The sequence below is a fragment of the Zootoca vivipara genome, chromosome 3 (assembly GCF_965207765.1).
Source record: "Zootoca vivipara chromosome 3, rZooViv2.hap1.1, whole genome shotgun sequence".
In the NCBI taxonomy this organism is placed as follows: Eukaryota; Metazoa; Chordata; class Lepidosauria; order Squamata; family Lacertidae; genus Zootoca; species Zootoca vivipara.
This window is the reverse complement of record NC_142586.1, coordinates 47,083,781-47,097,952: the sequence shown is the minus strand read 5'-3', so window position 1 is coordinate 47,097,952 and position 14,172 is coordinate 47,083,781. Positions and strand designations below refer to the sequence as shown.

General features: G+C 39.7%; 1 protein-coding gene across 3 annotated transcripts in view; it reads right to left on the bottom strand.

The window, feature by feature from the left end:
- PRDM1 (PR/SET domain 1) overlaps nucleotides 1–14,172 on the bottom strand; it is an 89,319-nt gene that overhangs the window by 19,059 nt on the left and 56,088 nt on the right. For 2 of the 3 annotated variants that reach the window (XM_035109308.3, XM_035109309.3), the window contains one exon: nucleotides 3,745–3,994. In XM_035109308.3, coding sequence (XP_034965199.2) covers nucleotides 3,745–3,927 — 183 coding nt within the window. In that variant the 5' untranslated portion in view covers nucleotides 3,928–3,994. Of the gene's footprint in view, nucleotides 1–3,744; nucleotides 3,995–5,548; nucleotides 5,684–14,172 lie in introns of those variants that run through there. The other variant, XM_035109307.3, reaches the window with a different exon arrangement.

Below are 14,172 nucleotides of genomic sequence, written 5' to 3'. Positions count from 1 at the left end.
CAATACTTAACCAAAGAAGTAGGAACTGGATTGACAGCCAGGTGTCGAGAAAGAATGATTTAATTTTAACTCCCTGTTAATTTAACTTCCACTTCCCCAGTATTACCATGATGACTTGTTCACTTAGCACGTTGTTTTGAACAATGAAAACTTTCGTTCTTTTGTTTTTCAGCTACAGTGACTGAAAGAATGATGCAGCTGAAAAGAGGGCCTACATCCTATAATTTATTCTTTTTAGAAGGGTGGAGTGAGAGGAAATGTTTTCTTATTGTTTCCTTTTCACAAATACACATAGCAACAGCATTAGCAGTTAGCCTTTTATACATGAAGTGATGGATGTCTAGCTCATGGGTCACCATACAGTTGAATACTGACTTTCTTAAAACCACCTTGATAAATTATATGTATATAAAAATCTAACACTGCTTCTCAGCCTAGCCTAATTCATGGGGTTGTTGTGGGGATTAAATGATGAGTGGGAGAACAATGTGCACTAAGGTAAGATGTAAATGCCATGTAATAAATAAAATGTGTTTTATGTGGGCTAACCTTTGAAGACAGCTCATAAAGTGCAGTTAGTACAAAACATGGCAACTAGGATATACTGGGGCAATGTGTGTGGAACACATCTCACTAAAAATAGCTGCAGTGGTTTCTGGACCCAATTCAAGGCGCTGGCTTTGACTTTTAAAGCCTTAAATAGTGGGACCTAATATAACTCAAAGGAATGCTTTCTCCCACATGATTCTATCCAGGTATTAAAGTCCTCACTGGAAGCTACTCTGTAGGTTCTTCATGATGACCCCTCAATAGAGCTTTCTCTGTCATAGCAGCCTTGGCTTAGAATGTTCTCCCAAAGAAGACCTGCTTAGTACCATCTCTGTTTTATTTTGCAGGCAAGGCAAACACCTATTTACTCAGGCTTTTTAATGTGTATTAGATTTTGATAGCTTCCCCTCCGCCCCCTAGTCTGCTTTCAGTATTTTATCATTGCTTTTTTTTAAAAAAAACACCCAACAACAACCAGAAACCACTTTGGGAGATTCACCCAAAAGGTGTAATAGAAATAGTATAAATAAATAAGATTTCGGAGTAGTTACAACACAGATCATATGTCCAACACTTTATCCAGTTTCACTTGAAATAAATTATTTAGCTGTGATCAAACAGCTGAATATACCTTACAATGAATGTTTCTATATAGATAAACAAAGCCTCAAAAAAATAAGAACTACATAATCTCCACTACATAATCTCCAAGCATATGACAAGCCTTCATGGAAAGGATTAGTAATGAGAGGTAAACAAAAATAAAATCCAAACACATGCAGGTGCACATACACAACACAGGTGTATCTCGGAACATTACTCTAACTACAGCTGTTAATGACAACATTAATATTTCATAAGCATGTTTTTCTCCATTAAATCAGCTCATTACTTACATAATTACATGAGGTGATATTTGAGTAATCTCTCAAAAATATTATGACAGAGAATGTTTTAAAAATCTACCAAAAGCTTTAGCCCATGCCCGTATAAAAGATGCTGTTCTCCAACCATTTATTTGTAAATGAGGAGTAAGTATTAGATTTATTGAGTTATATTGGCATTATTCTTGAAAGCAGAACAAGTTTCTCTTCTTTTGTTTTCCATTAATGAATCAGCTGAAATCCAGACCAGTAAACAGATTATTGGATTTTGATCTTGCGCTAGCCACAAGATTGGGCAACTCACCATCTCTTGATCTTAGCCCCCCCCCCCTGCCGATCAAATGACAATTATGAGAATGTGAAAAGGAACACGGTAAAGGCTGCAAAGCAGAGTTAAATCTGCGGCAGCACATAATGAAGAAAGTTCCAGACATCTCAACTCTAAAGGGAGTGTAAGGGGTATGGAATCAAGGAAGAATAAATATTTCCTTCTGCTAACTTTTCACTTGACAAAGAAGACTATAATGAAATCAAATGAGGATACTGGCTATCCAAATTCCTTAGAAGAATCCAGATAAGTAGTTAATTATGAGAAACAACCACAAACATTTCAAGAACTTAAAGTACTGTTCAAACAGCCTTGGCAGTAGTTCCAGACCTGTGTGTAGTACTGTAGTACTGTGTGTAGTACTGTAACCCAGTATTCTCAGAGTTAAGTGTATATAAAAGAGTGAATGGGAGCTGGACTTTCTGTTCCCTACAGCAAACCACCAGATCCCTCAAACTCTACTGAGGATTATGAGCCTCTGCTGAATGGACTAAGGGGGAAGGGGGATCCCCCCAAATCCTGCCATGGTACCTTCCATAAGTGGAACGCCCACAGGTGTAAGGTGCTTCTGTCTGATTTTTGGGGACCCCCCTTCTCCCACAGTCCATCCCATTCAGCAGAGGCTCACAGCTCTTGGTGAAGCATTTTTGGGGGCAGGGGGGTGGGTTGCAACGGCAAGCAGGAATGTCAGCTAGCTCTGTGATTAACTCTGGATCCAATCCATTATTTACACATATTCGTTTGCCAATACAAAGCCAGCAATTTTTTTAAAAAGGTTTTTTTCACCCAGCTTGTGATGTGGCAAAGAAGATTAAACCAAGCAAGTGAGGCCACCCTAGCACAGAAAAATGATGTTAGCTGCTACCTACAGTATCCCCACCGAAGTCATGTGCACAGTATATACTAGGTACATTTTAAAGCTTCTAATTCTGTTTCTCATAGCTAATCATTTAATTGGGGTATATGGGAGTGTGAGTGTGAAATAATGCAAATCCATAGAGATAACTAGCCTATTACAAGTTTCCTGGTCATTCCCCAAAACTGTGACATCCGGATCTAGTTTACTGGTATATAAGTTGACCTTCTGGTCTCCTTTCTACATGCAAGCCTTTCCATGCTGTTTGTTGTAGGAGGATACATATAATAACTACAAAGGAATGAATTTACACCCTCCCATAGCTCCGTGGTCAGTTTATTTAGCCACAGTAGCAGCACAGGTTATAGCTGTTCCACCACAAGTTGCAGGACAGGGACAAAAATGATGGGCCGTCCCTACCATTATTAACTAGCTGAACTTCACGCCTAGCTATAATAGCTACTCTATATGAAGGAATAAACAGGCAACCAATTGCTCATCCGGGATAATTTTTTCCAGCCCTTCTGAAACAACAACAAAGAATGTACCCACTCCAGAGACATGGACTGAAATATACCTGTGTGTCCAGCTACAAATAAAGGTGTACTGCCCTAGATAAACAAGTCACATAAATACAGGCTACTTATTTAATGACCTGGCCTTAACATCATCCTTTCTTCTTGGAACCCTATAAAGAACTGATACAATAAGCCTATTTAAAAAAACAAAACACCTCAGTCCAATAATCCAAGGAAAAGCAAGCCATTTCAATGCAACCGTAGTATTTCACTACCTGATCCAGGAGTAGAGAATATTGTTCTCTCCTACAGATAGGCATGCTTAGAACCCGAATCTACAATGCAATCTTTAGAAATTTCCATTCCTAAATTAAGTAACAATCTTGTCTATTTAGCAACACAGACATTAGTTGATTTATGCCAGCTTGGAGATTTTTGTGCTGTCCTGTGCCAAAGGTATTTTCCCCAGGTGTATTTCTAGAGGTGAATCATGGAAAACCGTGGCACCCAAACATTAAATAATGTAGAAATCAAGAAGACAAACACACTTCCAAGAACAATGTGATCTGGCTACCGGGTTTGGATCATCCTTTGCAAACATGTTCTTACCTCTTTGCCATGTCCTGCATATTTGAAAATCAAGTTCCTTGGCAAGGAAGACTCAGCCTGGGTTACATTGCAGCCTTCTGTGCTGGGCTCCGTGGGGTGATCATTTACAATGTAGGTACACTTGTCTTCAAATTCAGCCTCTGTCCATAGAGTCATGTCAGCATCCTTCATGTCCATTTTCATTATCAACTCTGGTCCTTTTCTTCACTGCTCTGGGATTCACAATATACGAGCTACACAGTGTGGCAGCCTGGAAAAGAAAAGAAAAGTTTACTTCCCATTCCTTTCTCAGCACCTCTAGCATTGTGACCTAAATGCTGTCTATTGGCAAATAGATGGCATTAGTGGGATAGCTGAGGACTGACACCGTATACCCTATAAATTGAGCTGCCTTCCCTGAAGGAATGCTTTCAAGAGCTGGGGCTGGTAAAAATAATAAAGTCACAAAAAGTAATCGGAAAAGCGTGTCTCAGAACAGCACCTGTGCACACCTCTTTAGAAGCTTCCCTCAGTATCTGAACGGTAGGGGTGGGGGGATGAATCTGCAGATTCAAGGCTTTGTGTGAAAAAGAGCCTATGGAAAAGCTGCCTTGGAAAAGTGTCATAAACAAGGAAAGGAAAAGGAAGGAACTGCTGTCTGCGTCTGAATGGGCTAAAAATGGAAAGTGCACGTTGGACGAGCGGAACACAGGCTTGCCTTTTCCAAATGGGGAAGGCTGAACTTTCCCACCGGCTTCTAACACACAAACAACTTTCAAAAACAACACTCCCCTCCCCTCTATTGACATCCTCTTATCCTCTGACACAGACAGCTGAGGGACACTGTATCCAACCAACATCAGTCTGAAAAGAGCCAGTCTGAAATAACTAGAAATATTCACTTGGATCAGAAAGAGACAAAAATACAGTAGTATTGTTTTCCAAGCCTTCCAACAGAATTAAATGCAAAGTGCAAAATCTACCATCAATATAGGGACTGAACTGCATTAGATGTGCTGTATGGCAGTGGCTCACTATTTCAAACCTCAGCCATGTACTCTCTTTCTACAGGCAAGCCTCCCCTCCGCTTCAGTTCCCCATCTACAATATCAGGAAAATATTTTTTTAGGGTTCCTATGAATGTTAACACATACTATTTGTGTTCTACTCTCATTCAGAAAAGAACATATTTTAAAAGAAGCGGAGTAATAGTATTCTGTGGAAAAAATAAATATCTGAAGAACACACTTACAGAATTAAATTTTACTTACCCATTAAAAAGATAATGTTAACCTATCATTTTGTTTCCCCAGGTATAAAGTTACTGGATTAAACTACAGCATTTTCCAAAACAAAGGCTTTAGGCTCCAGCATTGTACTGCTAATCCTACCAGAGATTTTCATTTGTATCTGAGTAAAGCAGGGTCATATTTCCAACTCAAAGAAGTGTTTTGCAGAAGATGAAGTGTTTGGAAGAACAAAGTTATCAACTTAATTCCACACTTCCTCACAGCATTTAGCAGATTTAATAGTTCTTCATACGGTGCTTTTAATGGGCTTGATCAGATCAAACCCTAGGACAATCTGAACAATACCTTTACCACTTTGTAGGCTATGACAAGAGAACTAATACTGAAACTCAGTGAACCGGCAGTTGCCTCTAGCAGTGAAAGAATTAATCATCATAAAAACCAAAGGTCTCTCGAACTTAAAAATAAAGTCTCCAAGGAGAACCTTTGCCATTTCCAACAGGTTTGCCGTATCCATTCAAAAGAGTGCTAAAATCATCTGTCTCCCGGACAGGAGTAGGAAGAAAATTTCTTACCAAGGTACAGTCCACAAATAATTCCAGCTGGCAGCACGACGTTTCAGGTAAGTCTCACACATATCTACAGAGTAAACATTACAGTACTTCTTCCACTTGCCGGGTTAAAGTAATACCAATAGAGCTGGCTTCTTTTGCTTCTGCTTCTGCTTCTGCCTCTGTCTTTACTGTCAGACAGGTGCTGCTGCACTTACTGCTTCTACTTCTTTGAAACACTGGAGGGCTGAATGTTACGATACTTTCAGTCTGTGTTAACCAAACAGACTCTTCCTTTCTCCTCCCTGTTTCAGGTTTCCTATTAGCCACTCATCTGATTTACTCACAGTCACGGCTGCCAAGAGCAGGGGGTGGGGCTATACCTGTAACTCAAACAGGTATATCCAATGAAACTCTGATCCAGTCAGAAGGAATTTTTCCTTTCAGCAGATCACACCAATACAGATTTTCCTGTTAACACGTACGCTTGCTAACATTCTGCTGGCATCCAGCTTAACTCACATGCAAAAGGAAAAACATTTGGTGGTGTAACACTAGAAACTATTAGGTAAAGGGACCCATGACCATTAGCTCCAGTCATGGACGACTCTGGGGTTGTGGTGCTCATCTCGCTTTACTGGCCGAGGGAGCCGGTGTACAGCTTCTGGGTCATGTGGCCAGCATGACTAAGCCGCTTCTGGCGAACCAGTGCACGGAAACACCGTTTACCTTCCCACCAGAGCAGTACCTATTTATCTACTTGCACTTTGACGTGCTTTCGAACTGCTAGATTAGCAGGAGCTGGGATCCAAGCAACGGGAGCTCACCCTGTTGCGAGGATTCGAACCACCGACCTTCTGATCGGCAATCCCTAGGCTCTGTGGTTTAGACCACTAGTGCTTAAATCTGTTTATTTTAACTGGGCATTTTTCGAACAAAGATGCTTACAATTTCCCAAAAAGTATTTACAACAATATTGTCCTCCAGGTTGCATATTTTCTTACAATTCTGAGTAGTTTTATATTTTACAAGGTAATCTTTCGCATGTCTACTGAAAAGTAAGCCCCACTGAGTCCAGCAGAACTCGCTCCAAGATAAGTGAATGTAAGATTTCAGCCTTAACTTTGCGCTATTTTAAAAGTGCATCATTTCAAAGTGGAAACTAAGCCTGTCCCTGCTTTAAGAGAGAATGGGTCATATGCTAACAGAAAGAAAAGTTCCATCAGTGATGCTTTCATTAGACACAATCACTTAAAGAGCATGTTGCTGATCAAAGAAGTATTGGTGTGAATATAATTAAGAGGAACATGTGCTGTTTCTTTTTCCTCCTCTCCCTGTTAGTGAACTGCCTTGAAGGAAGGACATCCTGTGATGATGGCATACAGTGTCCTGTTTGTTTATTATTAAGCACACAGACCTTGCATTCCTATTTCTCATTACCAAACAAACCAGATGCCTAACTTCCTTCAGTGGTCCTTGTCCATCATTGAGGAATCCTTCAGCTCACAACAGTTATGATGATGCATAGTTCCAATTATAGTCACTCACAATATTACAAACATCACCCAGTCAGTTCACCAAAGGACAAGTCTCCTACTTTTCCTTTTTACATCACATCAGCAGACATGTTTTTATTATTATTATTATCATCATGCCTTTCCTCTTACGTGGGCAGAAACTTGTTTTGACTTGCTATAAAAATGCAAAACACAACTACTTGTCTATATGGAAATCTGCATTGTTCAAAGAAACATCCATTATGTCTGATGCATACACCATACCATCACCCTCCTGAAGTTCTTACAGAAGAAGGTGAAAGGGATTATATGTCATTCTAGGTGATGCAGTACTGAGAATAGTACATATCTGTGTAAAGACCTTTGGCATCTTCTAATAGAGAAGTACTCATACCGTTGGACATAAGTAGGACAACAGCGCCAAACAAGTGTCCTGGCTTAACTGTTACTGGTACGTAATTCCACAAGAAAGGTGGTAAGGGCATCACACTGATGGGTATAAAGGTAATTGGATATGCAGTAGGAAGAAACATTTGTTTAAAGCAAAGAAATCCGGCAAACTTGACTTGGGTAATTAACTGATGCTGAGATAGAATCAGAGGACTATTAACAACAATAGAGGCTACTTAAAAACATACTCAGCATTGACATAGTAAATCTGTGGCCTATAAATATATGGTAACCCACACACCAACACATTCCTGCAGCTACTCAGAAATACATTGATTTGGGAAGGGGATCTTTATTACCTCAGCTTTATCACATGGCTGGAAATTACAGGTGGCTTGCTCTCCAAATCAGGAGTATAAATTAAAATGACCATCACACAGCTTGTCTCTTTTCACTCATGGTAGCCAGAGAGCAGTTTCTGCCTATTGCTCCCATAACCTCTGCAGGAACAAATCATGTAAATCATGTGACTGACATGGTTTCTTCCCACCATGTCACTGTCCTACAGTGACGGGCAACCTCAGACACCCATGCCAACTGACATGACAGCTTCCTATAAACGTTGCTGCTAATAAGCAACAGAACTTGTCCTACAGAAGCAGTGAACATGCAACTCATGTAACATGAAGTGGCCTGAGTCACTTCACATGGAGTGGAAAAACAATGTAGTCATACTGAAGCTGTCTACCCCACCCACTATACCAAGATATAAATCTCACTTTGACATGGATATGTCTCGGAGCTTTCTAGGTCCCTGGTAATTTAAAAATATAAAGCAGAAACTACAAAAACAAAATTATTAACAAATAACTTTTCAACGCAGGCTTTTTCTTGCCTATCACTAAAAAGGAATGGTGATTCTTCTTGCCTATCCTGAAATAGCTATTTTGCTTTTCATTTGATTGAAACAATGATGGTGGGCTTTGGAAGGCCCACCATTGATTGTGTGGGCACTGATGATATTCAGCAAAGTACATAAGCAAGCTGCCGGCACAGCATTTATTACCATTGTTGAGCACAGTTGCAGTTATTGCTCATATGCACATACCTGCGTTACACTAGGACTAAGGACACTTAGGATCCAATCTCTGCTCAGCCATTCAATATATGCTAGACTAACCTACCACAGCAGTTAAAATGCAGGTGGGAGAAAACCATGTATGCTAGTTAAAACTTCTTTGAGGAAATTTTATATAAAAGATGGAGCTCATATGTGATGCCGCAATGAAAAATGAGACACACCACTTTCCCTGCCCCTTTCGCCTTGTGGTAAAGTTGTCATCAGTGTATCATGGGGAGTTGCAAGATCTGCATAACACTAACTGTGACTATTCAGAAGGGATTGAAGTCTTTTAGTGATACCCCCCCCCCCCAAGGCATCATATGTAGGTCTTTCTTAGGGAAAGTATTGGATCAGAATATCAGTATCTCCAGCAAAACAAAGTGAAGATGAACACATAACATAGCAAACATATCAGATTAAGGGTGGCAAATAGGACATAGATTTTGTCCCTTATATATGCACACAGCCAATGATTTCATGACTTGTTTGTACCTATATTTATCAAGGTGTGTTACTTGACTGGCAGTTGTTGTTGTTGGGTTTTTTTGCATAGGATTCTCTCATAGCAGTAGGTGCTGTCATCTAGAAATTGCAGTCTCAGTGTTGTTCATTTCAGAAAAAGGACTTTTTAATCATTTTCATTTTCCCCTTTGCTCACAGAAAACCTCAACTACCTTATTAGTCAGCATTTCTGAGACAGGTCTCTCTCTCTCTCTCTCTCTCTCTCTCTCTCTCTCTCTCTGCAATAGCTTGCAGTCCAGCAGCAAATCATGAATGGCTCCAACAGGCGCTGATGTCAGAAACTCACTCTCTCCACCCCCACCCAACTTCCTTTGATGGTATCAGCCGCTCAAGCTCCACAGTAAACTGATGCTACTCAAGCTGCTGTTTTCTTCAACATTTTATTTATGCCTATGCATATACATCGTTTTTTAAAAGGGGGGAGGGGCTAGCAGGACCAAGAGTGCAATGCATCTGAAAAATGGCTGGAGAAACTTTCTTTAGGGGCCATAAAGTGCCCCAAAGATTAAAACACAGCTATTTTCACATCCTCCCCCTTCTTACACAAAGAAGGTCAGGGACAGAATGACCACATCAACAGAAGCAACAAATCCCTTCATTTTCCACCTCCTCCATATTGGCATTGTTATGGCTGTAAACATTTGGGAGGCAACCAGATCATGATCCTAAAAGTGATGATACAGGCATCGATGCATGCCTTTTACAATGTTACATGCTTAAAAAACAAATCCTAACGTACTCTCCTCCAATTTATTATTGCATTTATATCCCGTTTTTTCCTTCCAAGGACTATAAGGTGGTATACATGGTTCGTTCCCTTGCATGAGGAGAATTATTGTGGTCACTTCAGGCCCCACCCAATCAGGCAACAAAAAAAATGCTCTGCACACTTCAAATGTCAGCTTGAGAGCAATAGTACTCCAAGATGCTTTCTTGAGAAAGAAGCTTTTTAGATGAAAAATAAGAGTGCATTCCAAATTTACCTAAGGTTTATTATTATTATTATTATACAGTGTCTACACCCACCTCATTTTTGAAAGAAAAAAATGTGCATGGTGCTACATTATTTATCTTATTCCTTGCCATATGTTGAAGTCAGAGGCTGCCATCTGGATGTGGAAGATGTTACTGAATTGCTTTCTTACACCTTGTGCTAAAGGGTTGCATGAGAAAAATCAAATCAAATCATGCAGGATCAGGGTTGTGGGGCCCTCTGGAGCTGGTTTGGGGACTTTGTGGGGGCAGAGAAAGAGGGCAAGTCCACTTATGCAACAATAGATTTGCATGCAAGCATTTGTGGGACAATGCTACTGGCTATTTTCTTTCCACCCACGGAAAGATACTAAATGTCCCAGAGGTAGCAATCCAGGGGGAGAGCTAGTTTTATAATACGATCCTTCTCCTGCTTCATTGTGAGTCTAAATGAATGTGCAAAGTATTGTAACTTGTTCTGACATAGCCAGTACTAGCTAAATTCCACCTAGTTTAGCATTTATTACCTTCTCAAAGGGATTCTAGAAACAAGGTACCCTGTTTCTCCGAAAATAAGCCGTAGCCATAAAATAAGCCGTAGCAGATTTTTAAGCATTCAAGGAATATAAGCCATACCCCAAAAATAAGACATAGTGATAGGTGCAGCAGCAATGCCGGCCGTGGCAGGAGGAGGAGGAAAAAATAAGACATCCCCTGAAAATAAGTGATAGTGTTATTTTTTATTTTTGAGGAAAAATAAATATATGATGGTGTCTTATTTTCGGAGAAACACAGTAACTAACAGAAAATGCTAAGGTTTACCAGTTAGCTTTGAATAAATACAGGTAAAGTTTTGTATCTCCTTTCTCAATCTTGCCCACTGGATGAACAAGCAGATGTGGCATTAGGGATCCTAATGTAATAACTATATAATCAGTCATTAATCATACCAATGTACATACACTTCTTAATATTTGTTTATAGCTTGTTCTATCAAATATTCTCCCCCCCTTTACAGATAGAGAAAATTAATATACGGCAGCTTTTCCAAGGCCACCTGCAAAGTACATGCATTAGCTGTAATTTGAACTCGGGACATGTTTCTATCCATTGAATTGACTTAATTAATTGAAGATGTTGTGCTGATTTATACTGTACATTTTGTTTTAAAACAGGGTTGGCAACAAAGGAAGAGAACAGGCACAAAGACTTCTTAGAACTAAAAGTGTGATCAATGGTTGAAGAGGTGTGGCTGCATTACATTTAGTGGTGAGTAATAAGTGGTGACCTTAAGGAGTTTTGCAATTGCTATTTGTTTTTAAGTAAGTGCATGCCTTAGTGTCTCTTGAAATAACATTATACAATCTCCTAGCTGAAATGCACTTATGAACATCACTTACTCCTAAAAACCAATCCTTAAGCAGAATGAAACAACAAAACATACTCTTTAGAAAATGATTGCCTTAATTCCTAAAGGCACTTCATTGCCATTTTCTTGCTCTAAGAAAGTTATCCTTCTTCCTCATTCTCTGAAGAGGTGGTTTTCACTTCCTACCTATCTGACAATGGTGGTTGCACCCTTTCCATCCAGTCAAACTGGCATGTAGAAGAACAAAAATTTCATCTGTTCTCATTAAATATCTGACACCTTATCCTTCTTTCCAAATGTTGTAAATGTTTGCTTTGCAAAATCCAGGAAAGCTTTTAAAACAAAGAGAACTGAGAACCCTCTTTCCCTCCCACTCCCCCTTTATAATGATGCATCTCTGCTTATCTGCTCGATTATCAACAGGCTATTGTTTTCCCACTGGGGCTCATTGAGTAAGGTTGACCTAAGGAAGGTTAATGTTCAAATAGGTGTTTCTCCGTTCCTGCAAAAGAATACAGGTTGCTGACAGAAAGGCATCACAAGGGTCTTCATCCTGACTTCCTTAAGAAGACAACATGTCAAGGAAGAGGGGTGTGTATATGTGTTGGAGACCAACTAAAGGCGCCCAGCCTGTTTTTGTTTTTTATTTTTACTTCTTTTGCATCCCCCAAAACAACAACTTTTAAAGAAAGACACTGTCCCCTAGAAGAGATAATCCCACAATGGAGAGTCCATTAGAGGTATTAAGGCACTGGCAGCAGCCTGATCTACAAGAGCAGCTCTGTCCTGACAATAGACAATTAAAGCTGATAAATCTGAACTACTTGTTGCTGTTCTAATTCCTTGTAATTGTGTGCTGCTTGTCCCTGCCTCCTGCACACAGGGATGAAGCATGCTTCTTTAATCTCCAGAGTACCTGACCTAGTTCCTATGTGGTCTTTTCAGGACCTGTTTTCTTCCCATCTGGACCTCTCTCCACCCCTTCCTGCCTCCTCCAAAAGCACAGAGGAGTGTTAGCAGAGAGGAAAAGAGAAAACATCAGAACTCAGAACCAGGATAATATTTCTGTAATGCCAAACAATATTCTAATCTGCAAACAACAGCCAGTCTGCATTTTTTGTTATTAAAAGCTCAACAAGTGGAGCACATGCACAATGACAAGCCAAATTGTCTGACCAATACTGGCTGCCAAACTTGCACATTACACTCATGTGTGTGTGTGTGTGTGTGTTCATACACACACACCCCACACACACACTTTTGAGATTTTACTTCTATCCATTCACTGGTATGTGTGTGTTCATCTAGACTATATAGGTAGGTTTTTTTTGAGTGCATTATTCTTCTGATAAGCTATATACATAGGAATACTGTTATGCTAACAAACACTGCAGTTCTAACCATACCTACTCAGAAGACCTGCTGAATTTAAATGGGGTTTACTCCCAGTAAGTGGAGCTGAGAGTGCTGCCTTTCAGCAAATTAAATCCTAGGCCTTTCATATAGTTCTCACAAGACAGGTAATTATTTATGTTTGTTAGTGTGCATAATAGCAGAGGAAACTTTGTATATCTGCATCTACTGTATTCAAAACAGCATGTTTAATCCTCTTGCAGAGCTCAATTAATAATTTCAGGGTGCCTGGGTTTGGCAGCACAGGAATAAGAAAATATGGTTGTATCAATGCCTACCTACTGGTCTTAAAAATTCTATTAATTTATTTACATCTGAACATACTTTGGAGAATAATCTTGGAACTAATGCCTATTTCCGAGTTAGCAGCATTATACCCTCTTATTTCTTAAGTGCCCCTTCCTCCACCTTCTTATGCTAGCAGAGCTGACAGAAGAGACTTTTATTTTATTTCCCCATGCAGCATGGCTTAATGTTTTGCGACAGCTTGTTGTTGATTTTTTTGGACTGGAGTCCTAATTGTCACAGGCTTCTCAAAACATTTCACTTACAGTTTTACCAGGAATACTTTCATGTGCAGAGAGTGGAGAGTTCCACTATGCTGCCCCCAGTCAAGCTGTCAGTAATGTCGTTTGCTGGCTTCCAAGTCAGACGGGCAAGGACGCATCACTCCTCTGCTAATGCTTTTACAGTACTAATCTCCATTTGTTTTAAATAATGTTTTAAAAATAAGTCAGTATCCTCTTTCTCTCTATTTTAATAGAAGCTTACTAATAAAATAAAAATAAGAAACCTACTTATGTTTACCATTTCACTTGCATCCTAGTCTAGCTCCCCGCCACCACACTTCTGTACTTGAAACAACAGTACTTTTTAACAAAGAAATTATAGAGATTATAGATAAGGTTACTAGAAATGACAGCCCAGTCTATATTTCAACATATGAAGCTTTAGCTAACTAAACAAATGAAGAAGTGCTTTCGAATAATAATAAAAGGGGGGGGGGAGGAACAGCTTGTAATAGAGAATGTCCTGGATCTTTTGTTTCCATTTAGGATAACAACTGGGCTTTGCAAAGAAAAGACAACAGGCAGTTCATACTAAATTGGACCTGCCAACTGCTAGTTAGAATATTGCAAATAATTTACTTTCCATGATAAAAGCAAAAGCAAGCAGCACCCAGCAGGGGCCCAGCTGATAAAACTGTGTCAAACTCAAACCATTTGTCAACCGGGAAGGAAAAGAACAGAGCTGAAAGATGGACTCAGGAAACAGATTTATCTGGCGCAACACATTAACTAGTATAAATACCATGGGAGGAGGGAGAAAGTAAACACATTTA